General features: G+C 39.8%; 1 protein-coding gene across 14 annotated transcripts in view; it reads right to left on the bottom strand.

The window, feature by feature from the left end:
- The window catches only part of LDB2 (LIM domain binding 2), a 213,793-nt gene that overhangs the window by 47,746 nt on the left and 143,008 nt on the right, over positions 1-23,039 (bottom strand). For all 14 annotated transcript variants that reach the window (XM_064511395.1, XM_064511397.1, XM_064511396.1 and 11 more), the window contains one exon: positions 3,778-3,950. In XM_064511395.1, coding sequence (XP_064367465.1) covers positions 3,778-3,950 — 173 coding nt within the window. The remainder of the gene's footprint in view (positions 1-3,777; positions 3,951-23,039) is intronic.

Here is a 23,039-nt window from a genome sequence, read left to right as displayed (position 1 = left end):
GTGACTTATTTTGTCATTTGACTCTGATTTTGACTTTTGTAGTGGCTGCACTATGATAAAAGACTACACATATATACGCACGCACACACAGAGAGATTCATATGAGAGAAACGTTTTGTCATATCGATGTTACCGTGTTGAGGCCAAAGATCCTGGTTACTGACCAGTTAATGTGAAAATACTTCAGTTAACAGGAAAATAATTTTTACAGTAATACCTGTGGCTTCTCAAATGTTTCTTCTGTAAAGCTCAAAGAACCACAGCCCTTAACAGATTTATTTTATACACTGACATTAACAAATTTTAACAGAAAAACTGGAACACATACCTCATATCACAGTGGTAAAAATTCATACATCTTAAAAAAGGCATTTAATTTCCCTATGCAGAGCAGAATTTCATGTATTGCTTTTATTCAATAAAATTGGCACCATTTTCATTTTAAACCGGCCTCTTTATTTCTTTCTCTTTTTTTTTTAAAGCTGCCTTTTACATAGATTCCAAAAAATCAAAAGGGGCTCCAATTAAGAAAACATTTTCTGTTGTGCCGAATTCATGTTAGCGTACTGTGAGCTCTGACATTTTGTTTCTGTGGTAACCAAAATCAGCTGATTAGTTGGCATGGCAACAGAAAAGATGTAATCCCAGCAGACACACTCTAATCAATGCCCCCAGCACAGATGGTCTCCGGAGGATCAACAAGAAAGAGGCTGGCAGGCATTCAGCACGTCACGTGGCTGCTCTAGACTAGGCCAGGAAAAAACTAAAAAAGAACATTTCTCAAACTAACCAATAGCTTTTTAACCCCTTCGCTGCACTTATTAATTGTAGGAAATTCAATGCTGGCACCTCCGAAAAATAACTTCAGGCCGGCTCCTTATCGCGCAGCGTGTCCACTTTCTAACGTAACGTGTCCTTTAAAACTCCTTGGCTTTTATTAATGACCGTTTCTCAACCTCATTCTTTAGATGAAAAGAAATCTAAAGCTTACAGAAATGTGGAAAACGCGTAAGATTGTTAGTAAGGATTAAAACCACTGTGAGTTTTAAGTGCTGCACTTACAAAATACGGATGATCAACCCGCTGTTGGGCACAGAAAAAAATACGCTAACAAAGATGCTCACTGCTGTAAAGGTAAAGCTCACCTTCCCAGTCTACCAGGACATATAAAAATCACCAACAGCAGAAAAACAGCCTGACCACACATAAAGTTTAAGTGTCAGTAAACACCGCGAATACGGACATAGGCTTTGGAGCGCTCTTAATGCTTTCCTTTACATGGAGGGAAAAAAAGAGAAACATCTGCCAGATAAACCAGCATGGTAGTTGGGACTTGAAGCTCTTCTTCTATTGCATTTCATTCATGCTATTGAACTGTGTTCAATTTTTTGCATAGTATTTATTTATATCTTGATAAAATCCATTTTTAAGTGTTTTCCTCACTTTACAGGGACTAATAGGCCTCTAAAGACAAGCTGGACTATTTATATTCTTACAGTTAGGCATGTGCTTAGCTGTATTTGTCTGAAAAAAAATTTGAAATGCCATTTTATATATTCACTCAATACTGCAGTATGCAGTGAGTTGCTCTAACTAGGAAAATGTCGAAATGAATAAAATGCAGCTGTGCATTCCCAATTCAATACATGATGAGAACTGTTTCAACCCATTGTATTAGAAGTTAGTAAATTTGTAGCTTACAAGTTGTTTATGAAACTGAAACAGCTACTAAACACGTACAGTTAGTCTGTGTTTTTGCATACAAAAGATATCTTTGCAATAGATTCAGTGGGGCAAATTCAGACGCGATGTAAGGAGCTGCTCCCAGGCAGTCAGAGTGCTGCTTACCATGGGAGGGCTGTGTTTGTGCCAACGCTGCAAGGGTTAACACTTCTTCCTCTGGGTACCAAATCTTTAGCATCTTTGCTAGAAGTTACACACGCACAGCTGAGACAATATTAGGCTCTAATGTATTTCTGAAGGAGAGTAATATATTCTTTTTCCCTTATTCTACCAACTGCTGCGTTTTATTTCAAACTTGTTTTTCCTAACAATGTCATTTTTTAAACACACAGGCATTAAAAAACCCTGTTTTTCTCCTACAATCTAAATTATACCCACCACGAGAACTTTTCTAAACAGATACAGCGGTTTACACTAGAATCCCCCATCTGCACTTCATTACGGAAGCACGTGGTGGGCTCCTGGGAGGCACGGGGAGAGGTCCAGGGACTGTGACAGCACTGCGGCTCAAGCCCCAGGACCAGGGCCCCTGCGCCAGGCTCCCCTGGCCCAAGGGGTGCACGCAGCCCAGCCCTTGCTCCAATGTATCTTTGACCTTGTCTCAGCCACACACTATCTCCCTTTCCAAAGTAACGGTCCTGGAACGTGGTATAATGATAATGCAAAATAAACTAATTGAATCAACGAAATTCCAAAAAAGCCCTTCTTATTTAATATTGCATTAAAGCTAACACGAAGGGAAATGACACGGAAATCTTGTTAGGGACTGCGCAAAGGGGAAAAGCAGCTACCATATATCCTCTTCGTTTTCTCTACACACATCTACCACGCACAGCTCTTCACAAGCAGCGAGGTGGGAAAGAGGTGCCACTTAGGACTCTCCGGTCTCTCTGCATGTCTCGTCCTCTCTGCGTTTGTATCGGTACATGTAAGTCACAGTGGGGCTGGAGTGGGACAGCTGGAACAAATATACCATAAAATGAACGCCTCACTTCACTGGTGCTAAGGATGTGAGTGGCTCCTCTTGCTGCTGTTTGAGCCCTGCTCCAAGAGGCATAGAGATGTCAGGAAAGAAGATGCTGCAAAAGGTTGGGACTTGATTACATGACAAAACCGTGTATGCCACATGAGCACTGCTCGCAGTGCTGGCAACAGCCAGTGCCTTTTTTGACTCTACAACCTCTGCAGTCCCGTGGGCTAAGGGCGATGCGGGCAGGTTAACTCCTGACGCCTCTTCTCCTTTAAGCTTTTTTCCATATAAAGGGTGAAATTTTTACAGATGAAGAGGCCCAAGACGGAAGAGAGTCAATTCCTGTTAAATTAGCAAAGTGTGCATTTCCATTTTGACAACCACTTCACTGATTTTTTTCAATATCAGATTTTTGTTTTAATTTGGTATTTTCCACCTTTCTTGTCCTGCTTTCATAAATACATTGCATCAGTTTAATTACAGGAATTAGCTGGAGGACTGGAACTGACCAAAGCATGAAGATAATTCACTACTGATTACAAGTATTGAGTAGGTACTAACTGCCGATCCCGAACATGCTTAAATCAATTGAGTCCTTCCATTGGCTTCACTGCCCTGTGGACCATCATCCTACTGTATTAAATCACTATTTGCCTAGAGATTTACAGTCTGTGGACTGGGTAAGTATCAAATGTAAAGCATACTATCCAGAATGGTATGTAGCAGCAATGTAAAATCTCATTGTTGCTTTAAAATCAAGCCAAGAGAAAAGGAGATGGGCAGGTTGAATTTAATTCCCATACATCCGATGTCTCTGGCAACGTTGCATTATGTGCTCCTCTTTCAGTCTTTCTGAGAGAATTGCAGAAGATGCCCACAGAGTTTTCCAGTCAAGTAATGAACACAGAAAATAGTAATTAAAGGGCTTCAAGGGTTTGCAGTATTAGAAATAATCTCAGTCTACCACAAAAATGCAACAGCCAGTATTTTTCACCCTTACATACGCTGAAGAAGAAAAACCAAACAAAAATCAACAACATGCTGTATTGAGTCTTCCCTGTTACCTTGGTAAACATGGGTTTTCCATGCTGAGTGACCATGGTGCATTGATCACAGTCCACTGTGATGGATGAGTTGTGGTATGACTCTTTTGAGTGCTTGAGAATGTAATACAGGTCTGTTACACCTCCTTCAAAGACAGTGCTAAAATAACGAGGAATGAGGGTCCTTCCAATGGCTGTGAGGAAAATACAAAGCAGAATTCAGCAAATGCGCTACGTTAGGAAATCTCAAACCATTTGCTAACAGAACATGAATAATTTTACTGCAATGAAATCAAACTTTCATTTAAAGAATATAATAACATGTTCTCTCTCTGCTGTAGAAATGATGCTGTGCCTGCTCCCATTGAAATCAATGAAAATGGCTTACTCTATTCAGAGGGAGTAGGCTCATTTTATTTAGTCTCTTTACATTGATGGAGAGTTGGAGTCACACTTGAAACAATTTTTTTTTGTCCCAAAGTAATTATTATACTGACACCACATGGTGTCACTTATGATTGAAAATTGGATATTACTCATAAATAGTGAGCATTTACAGAAATATATTTGCACACCCAAAAAGGCAAAGCACATTTATATAGGAGGTTTATGCATTCAAATACGTTTGTATGTGTGCACATATATATTTATAAATACCCAGACACATACATCGCCCCCCTCCTTTCCCCACACTGTAGATTGAGCAGGGGGGCTATTGCTGAGAAATCAAAGTCCTGGAGACTGAAAATAAACCCAGAGAATGCAATATAAGATATGTTATACAATATACGACCAGGTGGCCTACTTGAGATCACTTTTTAGACTGGCAGTATTCCTGTCATAGGCTAGAAAGTCTGAGCAAACACCGTAACTAGCTTATACACACTCCTTAAACTCTGAAGTATGGGTTCAGTGGATAGAAATCTGCAATACTTACTTGGACAAAACTCTCACTGAAGTCACACCACTAAATTCAATAGCAGTTTCAGATAAAGATTACAGGACCTAACTACAAATAAGTAATAGTAGTGGTATTTCAGATGCACACACTAGCCAAAGCATAGACACCAAAGGCAATTATCTGGCACGCAGCTGATGTTTTCCTCCTCCTTTTTTACAGATAAATTTGGATGCAACCACAAGCTTGGTATGACAGAGTAACATTTTAGTTTATAACAGAACAATACTTTCATATTGAATGACTCATTCTTTTGCATACACTAATTAATCCACAGTAATTCTGCCTGGTGGATACATATTGGTGGATACAATTACCTCCATTTTACAGAGGGAAAAACCAAGCGACCTAAAACTAAGTGTTTTTGAACAATGAGATAGAAAAGTCATCATCAACAGGCAAGATTAGAGTTCATTAGTTCCTAATTTTTACTTATCTATTAGGACTATGTGGTGATTCATGCTGCTCTCATTTGCCGTATGCTTTTGAGGGTAATTTCTAAAAAATTTATTTTCATAGGAGTTTTGGCAGCATAAGAACAGAGGTTCCTGGCCCTAAAAATGTATTTGCAGGTGGGTGTTGTAAATTAAAAGTATGGTGTTTTCACAGAGGTGGTTCTGTGAAACCCGTCTCTGCTCTGTGCATCACATTCTGAAACACTGCATGTGCCCACTCAAAAGTATATATTAATTATCTATAGTCTTTTAATTTAATTTAGAGAAACCAAAGTCCAGTGTATCAGCATAAGACTGTACTCAAGCTTTAACTCATTTTTTTCATGTTGCTTAGTATGGTATATAGTAAAATACAAAATTTACCCATCAAGTTAATTTCTTGCTCCCCTAAGGCTAATTAGTGCAAATTAAATTTCCTGCTAATCATCTTAAGCAGTGAATGTGTGATATGAAAATCCAGCAATTCCTACTGATTGTGATAAACCTACATTCACGTTACTTATGCAATGCATAAGTATCTTGAAACTACTTTAACTGCAGTTTATAGACAGGTCGCAAGGTAGCATGGTCATATGGTGTTGCTTTCTGTCTGGTTTCCAGCAGCTACGACACACTGAAGAAGGCAAGAAATACATTAAATACCTTATTCTTCTTACTTTTCCTGGCAAGCAATCTCTATGTTTGCCACAGAAATATTATGCCACTGTGAATAACAAAGTGGGAGACCTAGAAGGATGAAGAGGAGTAGAAGTGTACAAAAGGATATGCCCCATGGAAGCTGATTTTCCAATAGTGATGTGTGTGCAGACCCTGTCTGTCTGTAAAATTGCAATAACTAATGTGAACATCCAGCATAAACAATTATATCTCACATTCACCTCCAGGAGAAGCATTCGTGGAACTGCGTATTACTAAGCAGAGCTGTCCTCTGCTGCTAGGATGCCTTGCCATGGGATACTGCATCGGCCTCAAGGCTTTCGCCCTTTCCCTGAAGCAGTCAATGGCTCAAAACATCATTTCAATTCTAGGATAAAGACGAAACTCTCCACAGTGGAAATAAAGCCTGTTTGTGCAGGAGACGACATTTCCAAGAGCAACATAAGGCTGTGGAACAAACACGTATAAAATCTAGGGACCATCACAAACTTTATGTATTTTAAGTGCAAAGGGCCTGCTCTGATTTCTTCTCCTCCAGCATGTCACCGTGAGCAGGCAGGCTTGCGTGTGCGCGTGCCCCAGCCCTGCCGCAGGTACACAACTCTCGCTTGGGCATCAGGACGTGACTGTGACGCATGTGCCCCGTCCTCCCGCTCCTGCAGCAGGCAGGCAGGCATGCTCAGAGGTGGACGTGCACGCTGCCCTGCGCCTGCCACTGCACAGCCTCAATGGGTTTATGGCAACGTCATACGATATCTGCCAGGCAGGGAAGGCAGCTGAAGGCTCCTTCCTAGGAGGACTCAAAGCAATGTGAAGGAAGGATAGTGGGACAACTCGATGACTCCGGTCACTTCACAAGGATGCAGTTTAGCCATCTTTGGGCCAGAAATGCGAGCTCACACAGTGCAGAGCATAGAGCAAGCCGTATGTTAGGAAAGCAGCCACAGATTCATACCTCCACCTATATGAATACTAACAGGCTCCAACAGTGACCTACCCAGCAGAGGCCTTTTCATCGCATGAGCTCTGACTCCCTGCACTGTGAGTCACCGGATGCTCTGTAAAGGAGAAGGAAAATTCACCAGCCCCTCAGCACTGAGGCATAAATTCCAGATCACTGCAATGCTGCTTTAAATTATCATTTTGTCACAGACAGCATCCTTCATCCCTACCTGAGTATCTGAGGATGTACTATTTCCCATGAGAAGTGGGCACCGTCCCTTAAAGTTTGCTTCATTTATGCTAGCAAATCCCCAGATAGCAAAGCAAACTGACAAAGATCAGCTGGATTCAGCAACAGGTAATAGTTATTTATATGAAAATGTCTACAAGAAAGGCATATCTGAAGTGACTGTTTTGCACAAAACATAATGCTAGCATCAGCTGGAATGACATACCTTTAGCCTATTCAGTGGTGTAACTGCATGGCTACACATGATTTTGTATATCTTTCAGGTGAATCAAAGACCAAAATGCAATTTTAGAATTGAAGTAACATGGGTAGATTTGTGACATTCCCCAGAATACAACAGGTCCAGAAATCGGTTAATCTGGTCTACGAACATAGGCAAGAAGCTCTATAGGTCAGTAATGGCTATATTGTATAGGATTTCTTAAGTACAATTCCTGGGAGAATTCTAAAGAAAGTATAAAAGAATCTGAAATATTAAATGGCCTGTGGGGTGCCTCTCAGGGAGGCAGAAAGTTATGTCATGCTCAAGCTTTTTGGCCTTCACAAGCAATGAAAATGATTAGGGTACACTTCCATCATGCTGATCCTAGCATGATATTATGCTATTATTCTCATATTGCCCTATCATTTATTTCCCATCTTAAGTATGTTTATCTGGATGTAAAACAGTTTCTCCTCTCAGGAAAATGTTTAAGTTTTAAAATATTTTTCCATCTCAAATTAAACCAAAAGGTCAAAAGATCTCTAGGTGGGAATGGCTGTAACTTGTGAAGTTCAGGGTTTTTGCAAACCTCAGACTAGCTGTGGGGAAAAGCAAATGAAAAAAAATACACTGTATTACAATTGTGGTACCATCACACACCATATGGTGGTGGTACTGTTTTTTTTCCCAAGGAAGATTCAAATAAAACAGAAAATAAACATGTTTTTCTAGTTCACAGGAAACTGGTATTATTTGCGGGCTAGGAATAGAAGAACACTTCCTCCCTTTGTGTCCCAAAGATAGGCTGTCAAAGCTGAATGCCCTCTCCACAGCACGAGGGTTCATGTCCCTTTTTCAGAAGCAGGGCTTGATACCAAACCCCTCCTTCGTTCGGAGAACTTACCATGTCTTGCCTTTACAAGACAACCTCTCGGGGCAGACACTTACATTTAGCATATATATATATATATATATATATATATATGTATGTATGTATGTATGTATGTATGTATGTATGTATATATGTATGTGTGTATATATATATGTATATATGTATGTATATATATTATATATATATATACAGCATGTAAGATAACTGGAAAATTGATACATAAGCTGTAGGCATTCAAACCATAGAAGTGTTAATCAGTGAAATAAAAATTGTGCTTTTGTTGCTTCCAGACTGGTTTTTGCAGCTCTGAATCCTGTACAGTCCTATGTCTTAAATCAAAGCTATGCTACTAAATAAATAATCAGATACAAATATAAATATATAGAATATTTAAAAACTTTTAAAAAAATCCATGCAGTCAGCAATGGAATGACAAAAATACCCTGTGCCTATAGCTTAGACGAGATCTGCTTGAAGCTGTGGTGCAGACTGCAGCTGATTATCTCACAGACGTGGTACACAGGGGCTTGAGGGACTCCACTGCTTAGGGCTGGGGGGTTTTTTTGGCTCCCAACCCAAAATGCTGGGTTGTCCTGTAAAGCTCTAGCTCCATGAGAGTATCTTGTTTTAGAGATTATCACAGTTGGATCTCAGTGATTAAATGGAGATGCTAACACTAAATCCCCCTCAGCCAAGTCTAGGGGCTAGGGGACTCAGGAGATGGCTTCCCATTGATTGCAAATGAGCTTTCCTGGGCACTGTCGAAGAAAGCTTGAGCTTTCCATTTGTTCTTAATTGACATCTCTGGGCTCTGTTAATTGAAATCAGTGTGGGCCTCACTTTGGCATGTTCATTTATATATGTTTTTGTAACTGGAATTAATAAATCAGTATACAGAAAGCAAAACACTTTGGAGTGATACAGAAATACCATTGCTGCTATTCTGCCTATAATACGAGTTTAGTTTTATTTTATTAGCCCAAATTTGTCTCAGTGAACTATTACATCGGATGTGTCCTCCCCAGTCACAGTCTACCTGGGTGAGATGTGGAGGGAGGTACATTCACTGCCTAAGGGCTTTACTCAGCAGCCTAGTCAATGGAGAAGGGCGATGGAGAGGGCAGTTCAGAGACTGAAGCTGGTCAACAGTAAAGCTCCGGATTTAGATGCACTGATTTGCTCCCTGGAAGAGCTGCAAAGCAGGCTGCTGATGTGAACACCCTCCGCATTTATAATGCCTTATCTGGTGAGCGGCTCCAAACCCAAACAAAATGAATTTGTCAATTCCCAGAAAAAGCTGCTGTCAGATTTGATAGGTATGGCATGAAAGGCAGTGAAAAGACAGTCTAATAAGTCCAAATTCTGCCACAGAAATGTGTGGGCAATGTTGATTAAGCCACCCACATGCATCCAAGGCAGAATCTGGCACACACAGGCCTGTCCTATTTTTTTCCCTATCTAGTGGGTAAGATTGGGCTCCTATCATTTAGTCAAATGATAGGATATTTAGAGGATAAATATTAAAATGGATAATAAATTTGAAATTATTTCATAGGAAATTTCTATTTATACAAATTAACAAATTACTGGGTAAAATTAAATGTAAAATTTAAAATCAATTATGTAGATTGTATTTAAACATTCAGAAAACATCTGTATAATCTACAGACATTACAGATTTCAGACTCCATGCAGTTCTGAAGACAGTTTGCAAGTACTCTCTCCATATCGATAATAAAGCACAAAGTTTTGAGACATAAAATTTGCCAAATGTACATTCTTCCATGTCCTTACAAATTAGATTTTATCTTTACTGATCTACTTGGCACTATGTCGAAATTAGGGAAATCTAAGGATTCCAGCTGTTTTGCTTTTGTTCTCAATTTTGTAACAAAGCTGCAAAGTGGGATGAGTAACATGTTGATTCAGTGCTGTGACTGAGTGACTCGAATCCTTCCCACGTCAAGAAGCCAAGTTTTTTTTTCCACTCCATCTGGATTAATCTAGAAAGAGTTCATTTCATTCTACAGACCCGTTTTTCTGTTGTCTTATTCTTAAACTTTGACTATTTACCTGTTCCAGATAAAATCTAAGTCAAATCCTGTTACTTTCATAGTGCCTGTGGTCTTATTTATTCTCATATCAAAACTATTGCCTACAATTTAAAGTTTTAACCAAATAATATTAAAACTTATAAAAATTTTAGATGTCTATGTTTTCCTCTACAATTCCTTCTATTGTGTTTAATTCTATCATTTTGTTAGGTTTGGCTCTGCTTTTTCCTCCATTAACCAAGTATTTTTTAGCAAAGTTCAACATTTGCTATGCTACATTTTACCCTGGTGAGGATTTGCCTGCATAATTTTGATTCAGTTGGCAGTATATTTCCTCCTCTCAGAAGTCTGTAACCAGCACTTCAATCCCTCAAAACACTTGAGTCAAGAACAAGTCAGAAAAACTTCAGGACAATGAGCTCAACTCTCTCCAGTTTCCAACCCATATTCTCATAGGCACACAGGGTGCAACTCAGTCTTAATTCCGTCATTTCTCTGAAAAGGGACAATATTTTACCATAATTCCTTTTGATAAAAATAATCGGAAAACAAGTATAAAAGCTCTGTATGACGCAGAACAAAGCCAACACTGCATCAGCATAGTTTTCTTTAAGGAAGTCAGCCAGTATACCTCTTACAGTATAATTCCCTCCCAACTAGCAGCACACTACCAAAGTCTTTCAACAGCTGCACACTTGAGAAAGTCTTCAAATCTAGAGAAAATTCCCTAAAATTCAGAGAAAGTCTTCAAATCTAGAGTGTTTCACTCTCAAGGTTAGAAACTGGGAACTGAGGGATGTGGAGAGGAAGTTGCAGAGTCCAGGATACTCTCAATGCATGACAGAATGGTTGAGGCAAGAAGGGACCTCTGGAGATCATCTGGTCCAACCCTCCTGCTCAAGCAGGGTCACCTACAGCAGGTTGCTCAGGACCACGTTCAGTGTTTGCAGTATCTCCAAGAATGGAGACTCCACAACCTCTCTGGACAACCGCTTCCACTGTTTGATCACTGTCACAGTAAAGAAGTTTCATTTGATGTTTAAATGGAAGTTCCTCTGTTCCAGTTTGTGCCCACTGCCTCTTGCATTTCAGTGCAAACTACTGGGAAGACTCTGGCTCCATCTTTAGTCCCCCTATCAGGTATTTATGCACATTGATAAGATCCCTGCCCACAAGCCTTCTCTTCTCCAGGCTGAACAGTCCCAGTCTCTCCTCCTGTGACAGATGCTCCAATTCCCTTACTCATCTTCGTGGCCCCTTGCTAGACTCAGTATTGTCCATGTGTCTCTTGTACTGGGGAGCCCAGCATTGGACACAGCACTCCAGATGTGGCCTCATCAGCGCTGTGTAGAGGGGAAGGATCACCTCCCTTGACCTGCTAGCAATGCTCCTCCTAATGCAACCTAAGAGACTGGTGGCCTTTTATGCCACAAGGGCACACTGCTGGCTCATGTTCACCTTAGACTCCCAGGTCTATCTCTGCAGGTCTCCCAGGCCTTCTTCTGATAACATCTTGCCCATTAAATGCTTTCATTTATAACATGTGGTCTCCAGCTGGGGTATCAAAGCTGACTGCAAGAGTGGTGGCAGAGAAACAGAAAGTGACTGCCTCTTGATTAGACTGACTATGGGAGGGTGGCTATATCAAAATCAGCACCTTAAACTCCAGTGCAAATTGGAGACCACTGGCCCTGCACGCTTCTGTATCAGCCTCAGGCATTAAGTTTTTGCTCCATATCCAGAGCCTGCAATGTTCTCCTTTATACTAACTGTTCATAAAATGATAAATTAGAACTCATATAGTTCGTTGTTTAAACAGATGATTTAGGTTTCTAGTAGTTCAGAGCAGGTCCTTACCTTACCCCAGACTGGAATATTCAAAACACAGACACAGTTCTGTGCAAACCTATGGTCTAAGCTGAGTGTTTGGGCTGGGAGGAGGATGGTTTGAGAGGGTTACCAATATTCTTCTTCCACAAACAAAACACAAACCTTAGATGAAGAAGCTTTAGTTTTAACTGTAAAATTTCCACATCCTGTAAATCAAAACCATAATTCCCTGACAAAGATCTACACACAACCATTTTAGTGAAGAGAATATTTTTTAGTGAAGAGAATATTTGCATTAAAAAATCCACACTTTTAAACAGAATACTAATAAAATCAGAACAAATGGGTAGCCTTGCTGTCTGTATATAGCCACTCTTGTAGTTTTGTCTGTGCTAATCTTTCTGTTTGAAGAAAGCATGTTTCAGTTAACTTCATTCAGCAACTGCAAAGAAAGTTTTAAAGGCAAGCCAAAGAGGTTATCCGCAGCTGTATGACAAACTGCTGTCAAAACATAACAAACCACAACCAAACTCAAGCAGAAAATGACAAAAGTAAGACCGTAAAAATGATGGAAATTGTGCAGGACAGGCTTTTTAGATGAACAAATGCAATCTGTACCAGCATAAAGGACCAACACAACACAGAAAATGATACCCAGAAAAGTCGTCTGAAGAAATAAAAGCAAAAACATAAAATTCAAATGACAGGACACCAAAAGGAACAGACAAAAAACAGGCAAACCGTCCAGTTGTATTAAATCAAACTCACCCCTGACCCCTCACTTTATCTGAACTAGCAGATTATTAAAGATGGCATTAAAAAAAAATTATGTAAAAGCACAAGCAAAATGACATTAAGGTAAAGTGATATTGGCCATATTCCCACATCCATTTATATAGGTACCATCCTTTAATAGGTACTCAAGCTCGTCTGAGGCAGAAGCCAGACAGAGAGCTCAAAATCAAAGCTGAGTTGCTGCAAAAAGATGGGCATCTATCTACCTTACTGCAGAGTGTTTACACTGATGGTAGGTTAACTGACCAATGCACAGATTTTACAGTATACTCAGTGTCTTGTTGATCTGAATTCAGATAGTTCTACTAAAATCAAATAAATCACTGGAACCACAGCAATTACCACCTGCTAAGGATTTGGCCATTATGCTGGGGAACATTAACTAAAAATTGTATAAATATTCAAGCTATTGCTATGAGAGCAAGTAAAAAGGTATGTTATCCTATGTATACTGGTGCAAAATTGTTCTGAAGGCAAAAATCTACAAACACAATTCTACCAGTTTCTCATCTCCAGTATCTCCTCTGAACCATGCTGAGATGGGAAGCAGAGGGAGCTCAAAAAAAAAAGGCCATGTGAAGGAACGGACCTAGTACTGATCTGAATAACATGTAGATAATATAGAGGTCTCTCACCGTTAGAAACATTAAAAGAGAAGTTGTGACTGACTCAGCCAACTTATCGTGCATATTGGATTTTTTTTTTCACTTCTGAACCTCCTGATTGGCATGGAGACCAAATCAGCAGCAACATACACAGATTCATTAGCTGGAATCCCGATGCACTGAACTCTGGTTTCAGTCCAGTCTGCGGCTGTCAGAAGAGCCCCTCACACCACCACCACCACCACGCCTGGTGCCGCCTTCCCTGAGGAGAGGCCTGAGCACAGCCAAATGCTGCAGGGACCTCGCAGAGCTCAGCCCCAGCAGAACTTGCCTGTCTTCTTGGACAGGTTTTGCAGCTCTCTACAAGCTCCTTTATACTGAGAGAAAGCTACTTACAGAACTTAAGACAGCTAGTTCAAAGTTAGTTGAAGCTACACCTTCACTTTGTTTAGTACAGTGTCAGCATAGCCACAGAAGCTGATGAACATGTCTTTCAAACATACTGTTGGCAGATGCCAACTTGCTCTGCTAACACCGCAAGTAACCCAAAAGCTACGTGGCTGCATAGTGTGGCCCCATGCGCAAGCAAGTAAAAAGAAGCAGGATATATTAGTTTGAGCTCGGAGCCTGATGAATGCAGCCCTACAGCTTCTGGTCAGCTCGGCACATAGACAGAACGCACTCGTGCTTCCTTGTGATTTGCCGTATAGACATAGCTGACCTCCTCTACGCTGGAGGACATCTTTTCAGGGCAAGATTGAAGCCCATGCGTGGGCGACGTGAAGGAGAAAGATTGTCTGGTCCCTGAACAGAGGGCTTCATGCTCAAGCACTGTCAATCAAGTATCACAGTGAGGTCCACATTCAGGTTAAAAATACCAGAGGTGAAATATGTTTATATGTGCATCAAAGGGGACATGACATAGTGGGGACTGTGCATGGAGAAGTGGTGGGAGGTGAGGGGGTTACAGTGATAGGATAAAAGATATTCAAGGCATTCTCAAAATCCTAAAACTGCACTGAGCACATGTGGATTGATAACCAGCATGACTTTTCTGGTAATTTTATACTGTAGACATACGAACAATATCTCACCAGTGGATAATATCACTTGTCAGTTATATACATGTTTTATAACAACCAGAACACTCTTTTTTAAAAAGCCGTTGGTGGTTAGCTTGCTTTCCCACTCTCTTTCTCTTTTTCTTTAACGTTAATGGAAGCTAACTGCAGAGAAAGTAAAAAGGTATTCAACATGCTAGACAAAATAATTAGTAAAATATTCTACCATTTAAAAATGTTTTCTCAGTTTTAAAAGTGAAGCTTGTTTATTATCCTTAAAAGAGGGCAAGTGCCCTGTCTTCAGCTATATAAATCAGATGTCTGACAAAAAAATGTCCAATAACAAATAACCACTTTCAGAAAAGGGCAAGCAATGCAGCAGGTTTACAAGCTTCAGTCAGAACACACGCTGTACATACTTTTTAATAAAATTTTATGCAGTAATGCAGAATGCTCCTAACTTGAAAAAAGTGTTATAACAAATCTGTGCTGAAGCAGAAATAACCTCTTCCTATGTTTTCTGTCCCTTTAAGTGTGTGATATGTTTTTTTCACATTTCACAGAGAGTCACTATACCATCTCACAACATTTGCAACAACAACTGACTGATTTCTGGTAAGGTACAGTTACAGTGACAATCCTGAACGACTACTGTGGAGAGAGCTTCAGGGACTTCCCCCACGTCTGAACATAACAACCACCATATAGGATTAAACCAAAGGTCCATCTAGATCCATACGTATGCCTGACAACAGCCAAACTGAAAACCTAAAAAAAGGGCAAATGTAATATAATTCTTCGCCCGGTACATCTTACCTGCTTCCAAAAATTAGCAGTTAGAAAGTTACCAAGCTGATAGTTGCATGTAATTATATATGGAAGTCACCTATTAATAGCTCTGAAGCACAATGAGATCTCAGGGAACGCCATGTTCCAAGTATCAACCTAGCAATTCTCATTTTAATTACAGAAGAAAATATATGAACTTTATGATCCCAGACTGCAAACACATATCCAAAAATTTCTCTTAGACCATATTTTCTTACAGAACTGAAGAAGTTCAGGGCGGGAAAGTCTCCTCTGAAGTTTCAGGAATAACATTTATTCTTCACTCATGGAATGTGTTGATAGGGCTACAGTGCAACGCTGCCAATAAGTGTCTCTGTTGATGTCAGTGAGAATGATCCAGACCTATAATTTGATATTCTTCTTTCACAAGTTAAAAATATCTTGGAAAATGCACTGAATTTGCAAAAAGTACAGAAATCATCAAATGTGGGAAAATTTATTTAATTTGATATCTTTCACATTTGTTATGGTCAGACAGGACTCTGAATAAAAAAAAAAAAAGAGACCTTCCTTGCAACATAAACATGCAAAAATGGTGTTGTGTACATACACATTTGAAATGTCTCCCTGGCTTTCAAATCATTTCTACATATTTCAGTACTCAAAACATTTTTAACAGTAGCATTGCAAACTCAACCCAGGATCTGAAAATCCATTTGTGTGCTCATTACTTCTTTGAATAGTTAGCTGACTTATTTGTTTACAGAGCCTGACACCATATAATAGTAAGCTTGGTAGGAACCAATGCATAAATTTGTTAGGAGACAAATAAAAAAGCTGCTGGAATAAAAAGCAAGAAAAGCCAATCCAAAATTTCTATTTTGTGGGCATCCATTACATAAAAGAGTAATAGAAAGTAACACTACAGGAAAATATCTGTCTAAAGTAAGCAACTTCACTACCCCCATACCTGAATATTTTTATATGATTTTTCCTTTCTGTTAATTCTAATCTTAGATAAGACATAATTCAAGGTCAAATCCTGGTCCCTCATGAATCTCCACTTAAACAGTGAGAATTTTGCTTGAATAATGAATAAAAAGATCCAAAGAAAATTACCTTCATTTCTGTGAAGTTGTACTAGCAATCCAAGGGGTAAGGGTCAGGGTAGGGTAACGTTGCAGTCTGATGTAGGACAGGTAGCTGCAGCGCTACTTCTCCCTATTTGTCTGGGCAGATCAGTAAAGCACACTGCATGTAACTTGAAAACCTCAAAAGACACGGGCTTTGCTCTGCAACGACTTGTTAATGCAATCTGATTTCTGCAATTTTTTTTCAGCAAAATTGTGGATTAATTCAAAACTAAAATGTCATTTTGATACAAAAATCATAGAAAAGGAGGAAAAATAGCCCACAGCGAAGCATTAGCAAAGCAATTTGGACAAATAAGAGCTGTTCCTGGACCTCTGCACAAACCTTGGACTGAACATGACATTTAAATTTTTTTTGGATCAGCACTCTTGTATTTTAGATGTTACTTTATCCACATCCCTCCTATCCTCCTATTCCTAGAATCAGCACAGCTAGAAATATAAATTAAAAGGTTATTCTTGCATACTTCACATATGGCTAGAGCTAGGAAGTGCTAAGAATCGTATGAGAGAGCGCTTATTCTCGCAGGCTTTGGAGCCTGAAATTCTTGCTGTTGCTTGCCTTTTCAAGAACCTCAGAGGCAACTGGTACTTAAAAATGGAAGGCTATTTTGCTTGCTGTTGAAAAGGAGTGAAATCACTTCGATGGTCTGAGCTACAGCCAGGAACTTATAAATAACTCATTAAATACTTTAAAGTATATATTTCAATGAAGAAAACAATTCACAGCAACCAGTGCAATCCTAAAGACTTCTTTCTCTATGGAGATGAGGTACTCATCACGATCTAAGTCTCTTCTCTCCTCTGCATAGCACCCAATGAGTGCCACATAACTCCAAAAAAGATATGATTGAGTACACCAGGCCCATAATATCCTACTGTGGTGGAACAGGAGCTTCCAACCGCAGATATCTTGGTCCTGCAAATCAGTGTGGGTTAGATTTCCTGGTGCGATTGCCCAGAGGCAGCGTACCACGGATTCACAAGCAGTGGCTAGTAGTGCCATTCCTCACTTTCTCCTAGAAATGCACCTCTTCAGAGGCAGATGAGAGGCTACCCCCCAAAGGGACATCTTCCCAGTAAGCCTTCTCCTACACGGGGATACACAGCTGTGCAGAACTTATGCCCCACTTCAGCTGTCTCCACCTGCTTTCTCCCCTGAGTTTCCTCATTCGCATGTAATCCCATTCCCACTTCACTCCCCCATTTCCTAAGATGTCTGCTCCACCCAATGTCCTTTACCTGGACACTCATTTCTGAAAGTCACCAAAAACCTTCCCATTGCAGAATTGGTCAGTTGTTTGTTGAATGATCAGTGCACCACAATTTACTGTGCTCTGCATGCTCCGAATGGTGATAAGAGCACTCAAAACTGCAGAGTCTTAAGGGAGATGATTCTAGAAATGGTTGAATTTCAGAACATAGGTTTTCATGTAGCTGTGATAAATTTTAAGAGCAAATAGTATTCCTAATAAAGCAACATTTTGTTACTACATCACAGGTACAAGTTATACTTGAAGAATGAAATTTTTAAGTGTCAAGAAAAAGTGATGTTTATTTTACGAGGAGTAAATTTTAACCCGAATGCAATCAGAAATCAGATTTTTTTTTCAGAGAAACATCTATATTTACACTCCAGAAAAATGAAAAAAATGGCAATATCTATATTGTAGGTAATTTTTTATCTTCCCAGTGCCTTCAGAAATTAAGAATAATTCCATATATTCTATAGCATTTTATCTGAAGCACGAAACCTGACATGAATTAGTCAGCTCCTTCACACACCCCATACTCACTACACTGTCTATGGTACTTTGGGTTGACGGACCTGAGGCAATGTTGCAGTGTTCCCTGCCAAATTTGCAAACTAGTCCCAAGAGGACTAGCTTCTGATGACTGCCAATGGATGTTTCTTAATGGACATAATAAGACGACAGTTATCAAGGAATCTTCCAACTGTATAGCCATGTGTGAGCCATTCTCCTAGACTGACCAGGAATTATTGTTTTTTCTTTAAGTCTGATATTGAGCAGGAGTTTTGCTGAAACAGGGGATAAAAATTGCATTACCAGCAACATCAGGCATGTCTGCTGTTGAAGGAGAGGATCATCGGCCACTTGCATACCCGGTAACCACAGGAATATGTTACTGTAGGATGGATGATCCATGTTATTGATACCACATTGGTGTCACTGTCATGGAAAATTATATTGACTTCTTTTTTGTCTTTTTCACAATCTTTTGTCAATGCATAACTGAAAGTAGTAATATGAATCTGCTCTTTTCTGAAACACAGTGGCCTAGAAAAGGCATAAACTGATGCCAGTCTGTTCACTACAGTGTGGAAGGATCCCAGTGAGTTCCCTTTGCAAGATTATTTCAGTAAGGGTCAATTGTTGCAATATTCAGCAATGTAAATACCAGTAAAGGAGTTATTCCCTACTATGTCTTTTCCTGTTTTACACCTTCTTCAGCAAAAAACCTGGATGTTTCTTCCAATATATATTTTTGAGTATCCTACTAATTGCAATGGTTCTTGGAAAACACCCTGATGATCTGCATAACCGACTATCATGTTTTAGTATTGTTGATTCTCACAGGATGACAGTCCTTGCTACAAAGTTGCGAGTTCAGCAGATCCCCTATATTCTGCATTTCTATTTCCTCTCTCTTCCACAGTGGTTATAGGTACATTTACTTCATATATTGCTTTGCTGGTAAGATCCTCATTATGTGAATAACTTCTGTAGTCTCTATTTTAAGAGCAAATGCCTATATGATCTGGCACAAAGTCACTACCATCAAAGACATTGATAGCAAGGGATGAGTCTCTTCCAGAGTTGCAAGACACATTTAGAAGATAAGAAAGAGAACATTGTGTTTGCTAACTTATCATTTTGAATTGCGCAATACAGAAAATCCCCAGGATCACTGGTGAGAGTCAACAGTTCACTCCACGTTGGGGTACAGAACAGCCCCCCTGTTCGAATGGACAAACTTTCCTATAACTCCTTACAATTCAGGACAATTGAATGCAATAACCATTGTCACCGCAATGCACTGTGCATTAGCATATGCAAATAATGAATTAAAATATGCAAAATATATGCAAATCACACTTATTTTTAAAAGGCTTGTCTAAAGAGGGGGGTGTAGCTGTCACTTTAACAATAGCAAATACCTAATAGCAAACGCCTACATGTAAAACTACTAAAAAGACACAGCACTGGTGCAACGTTGGAGCGCACCTGAACCCGCACCCTCTTTCAATACATAAAACAAGTTTTTATGTGAATTTTCCTTTTGTATTTGTTAATGGCGGATAGCATACCTATGCCTACTAGCAAATGTTTCAAAACAGCACAGTTGGAAATACTGCAAAGGATAAGCTTTCAGAGAACAACCTTTCCCCCTGAATATGTAGGTGAGCACATAAATCTCTGAGAGAGAGACAGTAAGTACTGAAAAAAACCTTGTACCATGAACAAAAAGGAAAGACTTGGCCCACATTATTATGCCACTGCCGTTCTGTAATAAGCTGAGCCCTAAAATGGAATCACAAGCTTGTGATGAGCCCCAAAATCTTAGTTAATTTATCATCATCTTCCCTTGAAAAGCTTGAGAACCAATTTCAAAGCCTCCCCTATGTCTTCTATAATGTCCTATGGTGCACAGCAAACTGGGGGTAATTATTTCTCAAGTAGCAATTAATTATTCTCACTCATATCATAAAGATGGGCTTTTAACAGGGAAATTGAAACAGAAAACTTACTGCAAACATTCCTACTGAAAACTCTGCTCTTGCAGGCTCATATAATCTACACAGCATTTGATACAAGTATAATTGCAGGACCATAAATACTGTCGAAATACTTATATCGGCAACATTGCAGGAGTGGTCACGATAATAACAGGTAAGGGGATATTATGGAGCTAAAGCTTATGCCCCTTCGCACAGAGGACTGAAGCATGCTATCAGAAGCGTATCGACACGAAGGGGGTACACCAGCGCAGCCGAAGGATGCCCTTCCCCGCGAGCAAAGGCTGCGCTCCCAGACAAACCCACGCACGCGGGCAGAGCGGGAGCGACCCAAGCCGCTTCCAGCCTCAGCTCTTTGCTCTCCTCCCTGCGCTGGAAGCTACGGCCCCACAACGCGCTGCATGACGGCTCCTGCTCCAAACACGGACGCGCTGGGGGCTGACGCTGACTCGGCAATGAAGCAAATGCCAGAAGTCCCACTCTGAGGTCGGTAGACCTCGGGAGGAAGAGCAGTAGCAAACAGCAGGGATGGCCACGTTCAAATTAACTACAGCTGTTTCCACACGTGACCATGCTCTAACAGGATAGTTTGCAAACAGTATTTAATTCTAATTTTAGCTAACAATTTTCTAGTAATTGATAATCGAATAAGAAATTCAACAGCTGCCTATACAACTGAACAAATTCTATTCTGCTTATAACACTTTCTTAGCTCAGCCACCCACTATGGCTGAAATATTTGATTGCACAATTGATTTTTCATTAATTTAATCTTCAAGGATGATTATTATTCCAAAGCTGGACCACGCACAATAAAAACAGGCATTTTATTAGTCATGTAGTCATGGGGCACATAGAGAAAAAGGCACGTGGCCTGGCTGATGAATCCTGGCTGATGTAAAATTTGTTGTTCTAAAGCCGACTTGCAGAACACCATTCCTCCATCACAGTTGGTCTGAGAGAAGTCAAAAGAAATTTGGTTCACATTAGTCTTTTTTAAAAATCTTGACCTTCAAAATATGAAACTACTTGGAAAGGATGGTTAAATAGCTGCAATAATAAAAAATAAACCCAATACTGAAATTCTTAATTAAGTAAACTCCTTTTCATTTAAGGAGATATTTGTTAACATGAAGAGAGTGGGTCCTGAAAGTATTTTGATAGGTTCATAGTAAACAAACACTTTCAAAACCGTAAAATGTCACTACTATAAAATATACCCTTGCAAAAATATAATCAACTAGTAAAAGATCTTTAATACAAGATAAGAGGAAAAAACTGCCTTATGCTGTAGGTCGTAATCAGTACTCGCATTTTGCAAGTATTATTTAAGAATTTTAAAGTATGTGACTATTTCTTTGGTTTATCCAGTGCAATGATACACTACAAGAACATCCCCCTTCCTACTTGGAAAAGTCATTTCATGATGGAGGCTGTAAAGGGATATGGAGTAGTATTTTAATTAGAATTATTGGCTACATTTTTGCAATAATGGCTCCCAGTATTAATAGCCTTGGCTGTTCAATAGTATATAATAACAACATCTTAATTTATGTAAAGAATCCTGTAGTACTTTACTAATAACTAATGCACTTTACAAATACATGTCACTGAAACTAGTCACACAAGTAAATGGCGCAGAGCAAGAGGGGGGCTTAAACACTTTCTCAGTGAAAACTTTCTAGAAAGCAACTGCAGCTACTCCAGTGAATACAAGACATGGTCAGCAGCATGAATAGGTCGTCAGTGCAAACCATGTCAAAACTCCTACCTGCTAATGCTTTCCAATTACCTCTCTCTTCTGGCAGTCCCATTTTGCAGGTCTTAACTACCCTAGCCAAATCAAAGCAGCAGAATATTGCTGACCTCCTCATGCTCTAGAGAGAACAATTTTATTTTGAAAGTTAATGTTCTCTCTTTTGATAAAATTTTCCTTCATTTCTGAGAGTAACCCTGGCCCAAAAGATTTCAGCATGATGCCCATCAACTACATAACTAATCAACTACACTAAACATGCTTAAAGCCCTGGACTGAACTAAAGCTGGTAATATCTCCGTCAGCTTAGGTCCCCCAGGGACCTCTCCGTTTAACGCTGCCTCTTTAAAAGTAGGGACGGAGGAGAAATGGAAGAAAAACTATCCGCGTCATTTTATCTCCTTGCTGCAGGTGCACAGGACCCGTAACAGGCTGTGTGATGAAGCTGCGAGGAATGCAAGTGTAGCAATACAAAAAACATAGACGGCCCTTGACAGATGTCCTTCTTTGTGCTGCTTAGCAATTTGTCCGTGTACAGCACTCTTTCTTTGTCTCAACTTCTGCAGAGAGGTTGTTTATGCTCCGAGCAGAGCGGCCCCTCGCAGCAGCGCAGCCGCGGCACGCGGCGGCAGGCACCGTGCTGGAGCCGCAGGTGGCTCGGGAGAGAGACAGCCCGCAGCGTGCTGTAATTCACTGACCGGCATCTTCTTCAAATATTTGGGGGACAGAAACAAGAAGTATTCTCAGACAATGTGAGCCCATATGAATTTTCTTCTACTGCCTTTTAGTAACGATGCTTTTTATTTACAGTGCTCTATAGTGACATACCCCCCAAATCTATTATCCTAGGGGAGGAATGGGAAGAATCACTTCACACTTGAAATTAGACAACTTGGGCTTGCTTTGTTCCCTTAAGCCCCTTTCTTTTCTTGCATATATTTTTTCGTTATTGTTATTTTCATGCATTACTACATGAGTTCATTTAATAAAGCCAGAAATTAATTTAGCCCTTTACAAATACTTTTAATAGAAAAACTGTCCTGTATTACAGCTTTCCACACAGTTAATTGTTGCTGAGAAAATTCAAGAGACCAACACTGGATTTTAGCTTCACAGGACCTACGTG

The sequence above is a fragment of the Dromaius novaehollandiae genome, chromosome 4, assembly GCF_036370855.1.
Source record: "Dromaius novaehollandiae isolate bDroNov1 chromosome 4, bDroNov1.hap1, whole genome shotgun sequence".
In the NCBI taxonomy this organism is placed as follows: Eukaryota; Metazoa; Chordata; class Aves; order Casuariiformes; family Dromaiidae; genus Dromaius; species Dromaius novaehollandiae.
Note: the sequence above shows the minus strand (reverse complement) of the source record. Positions and strands in the feature narration are given on the sequence as shown.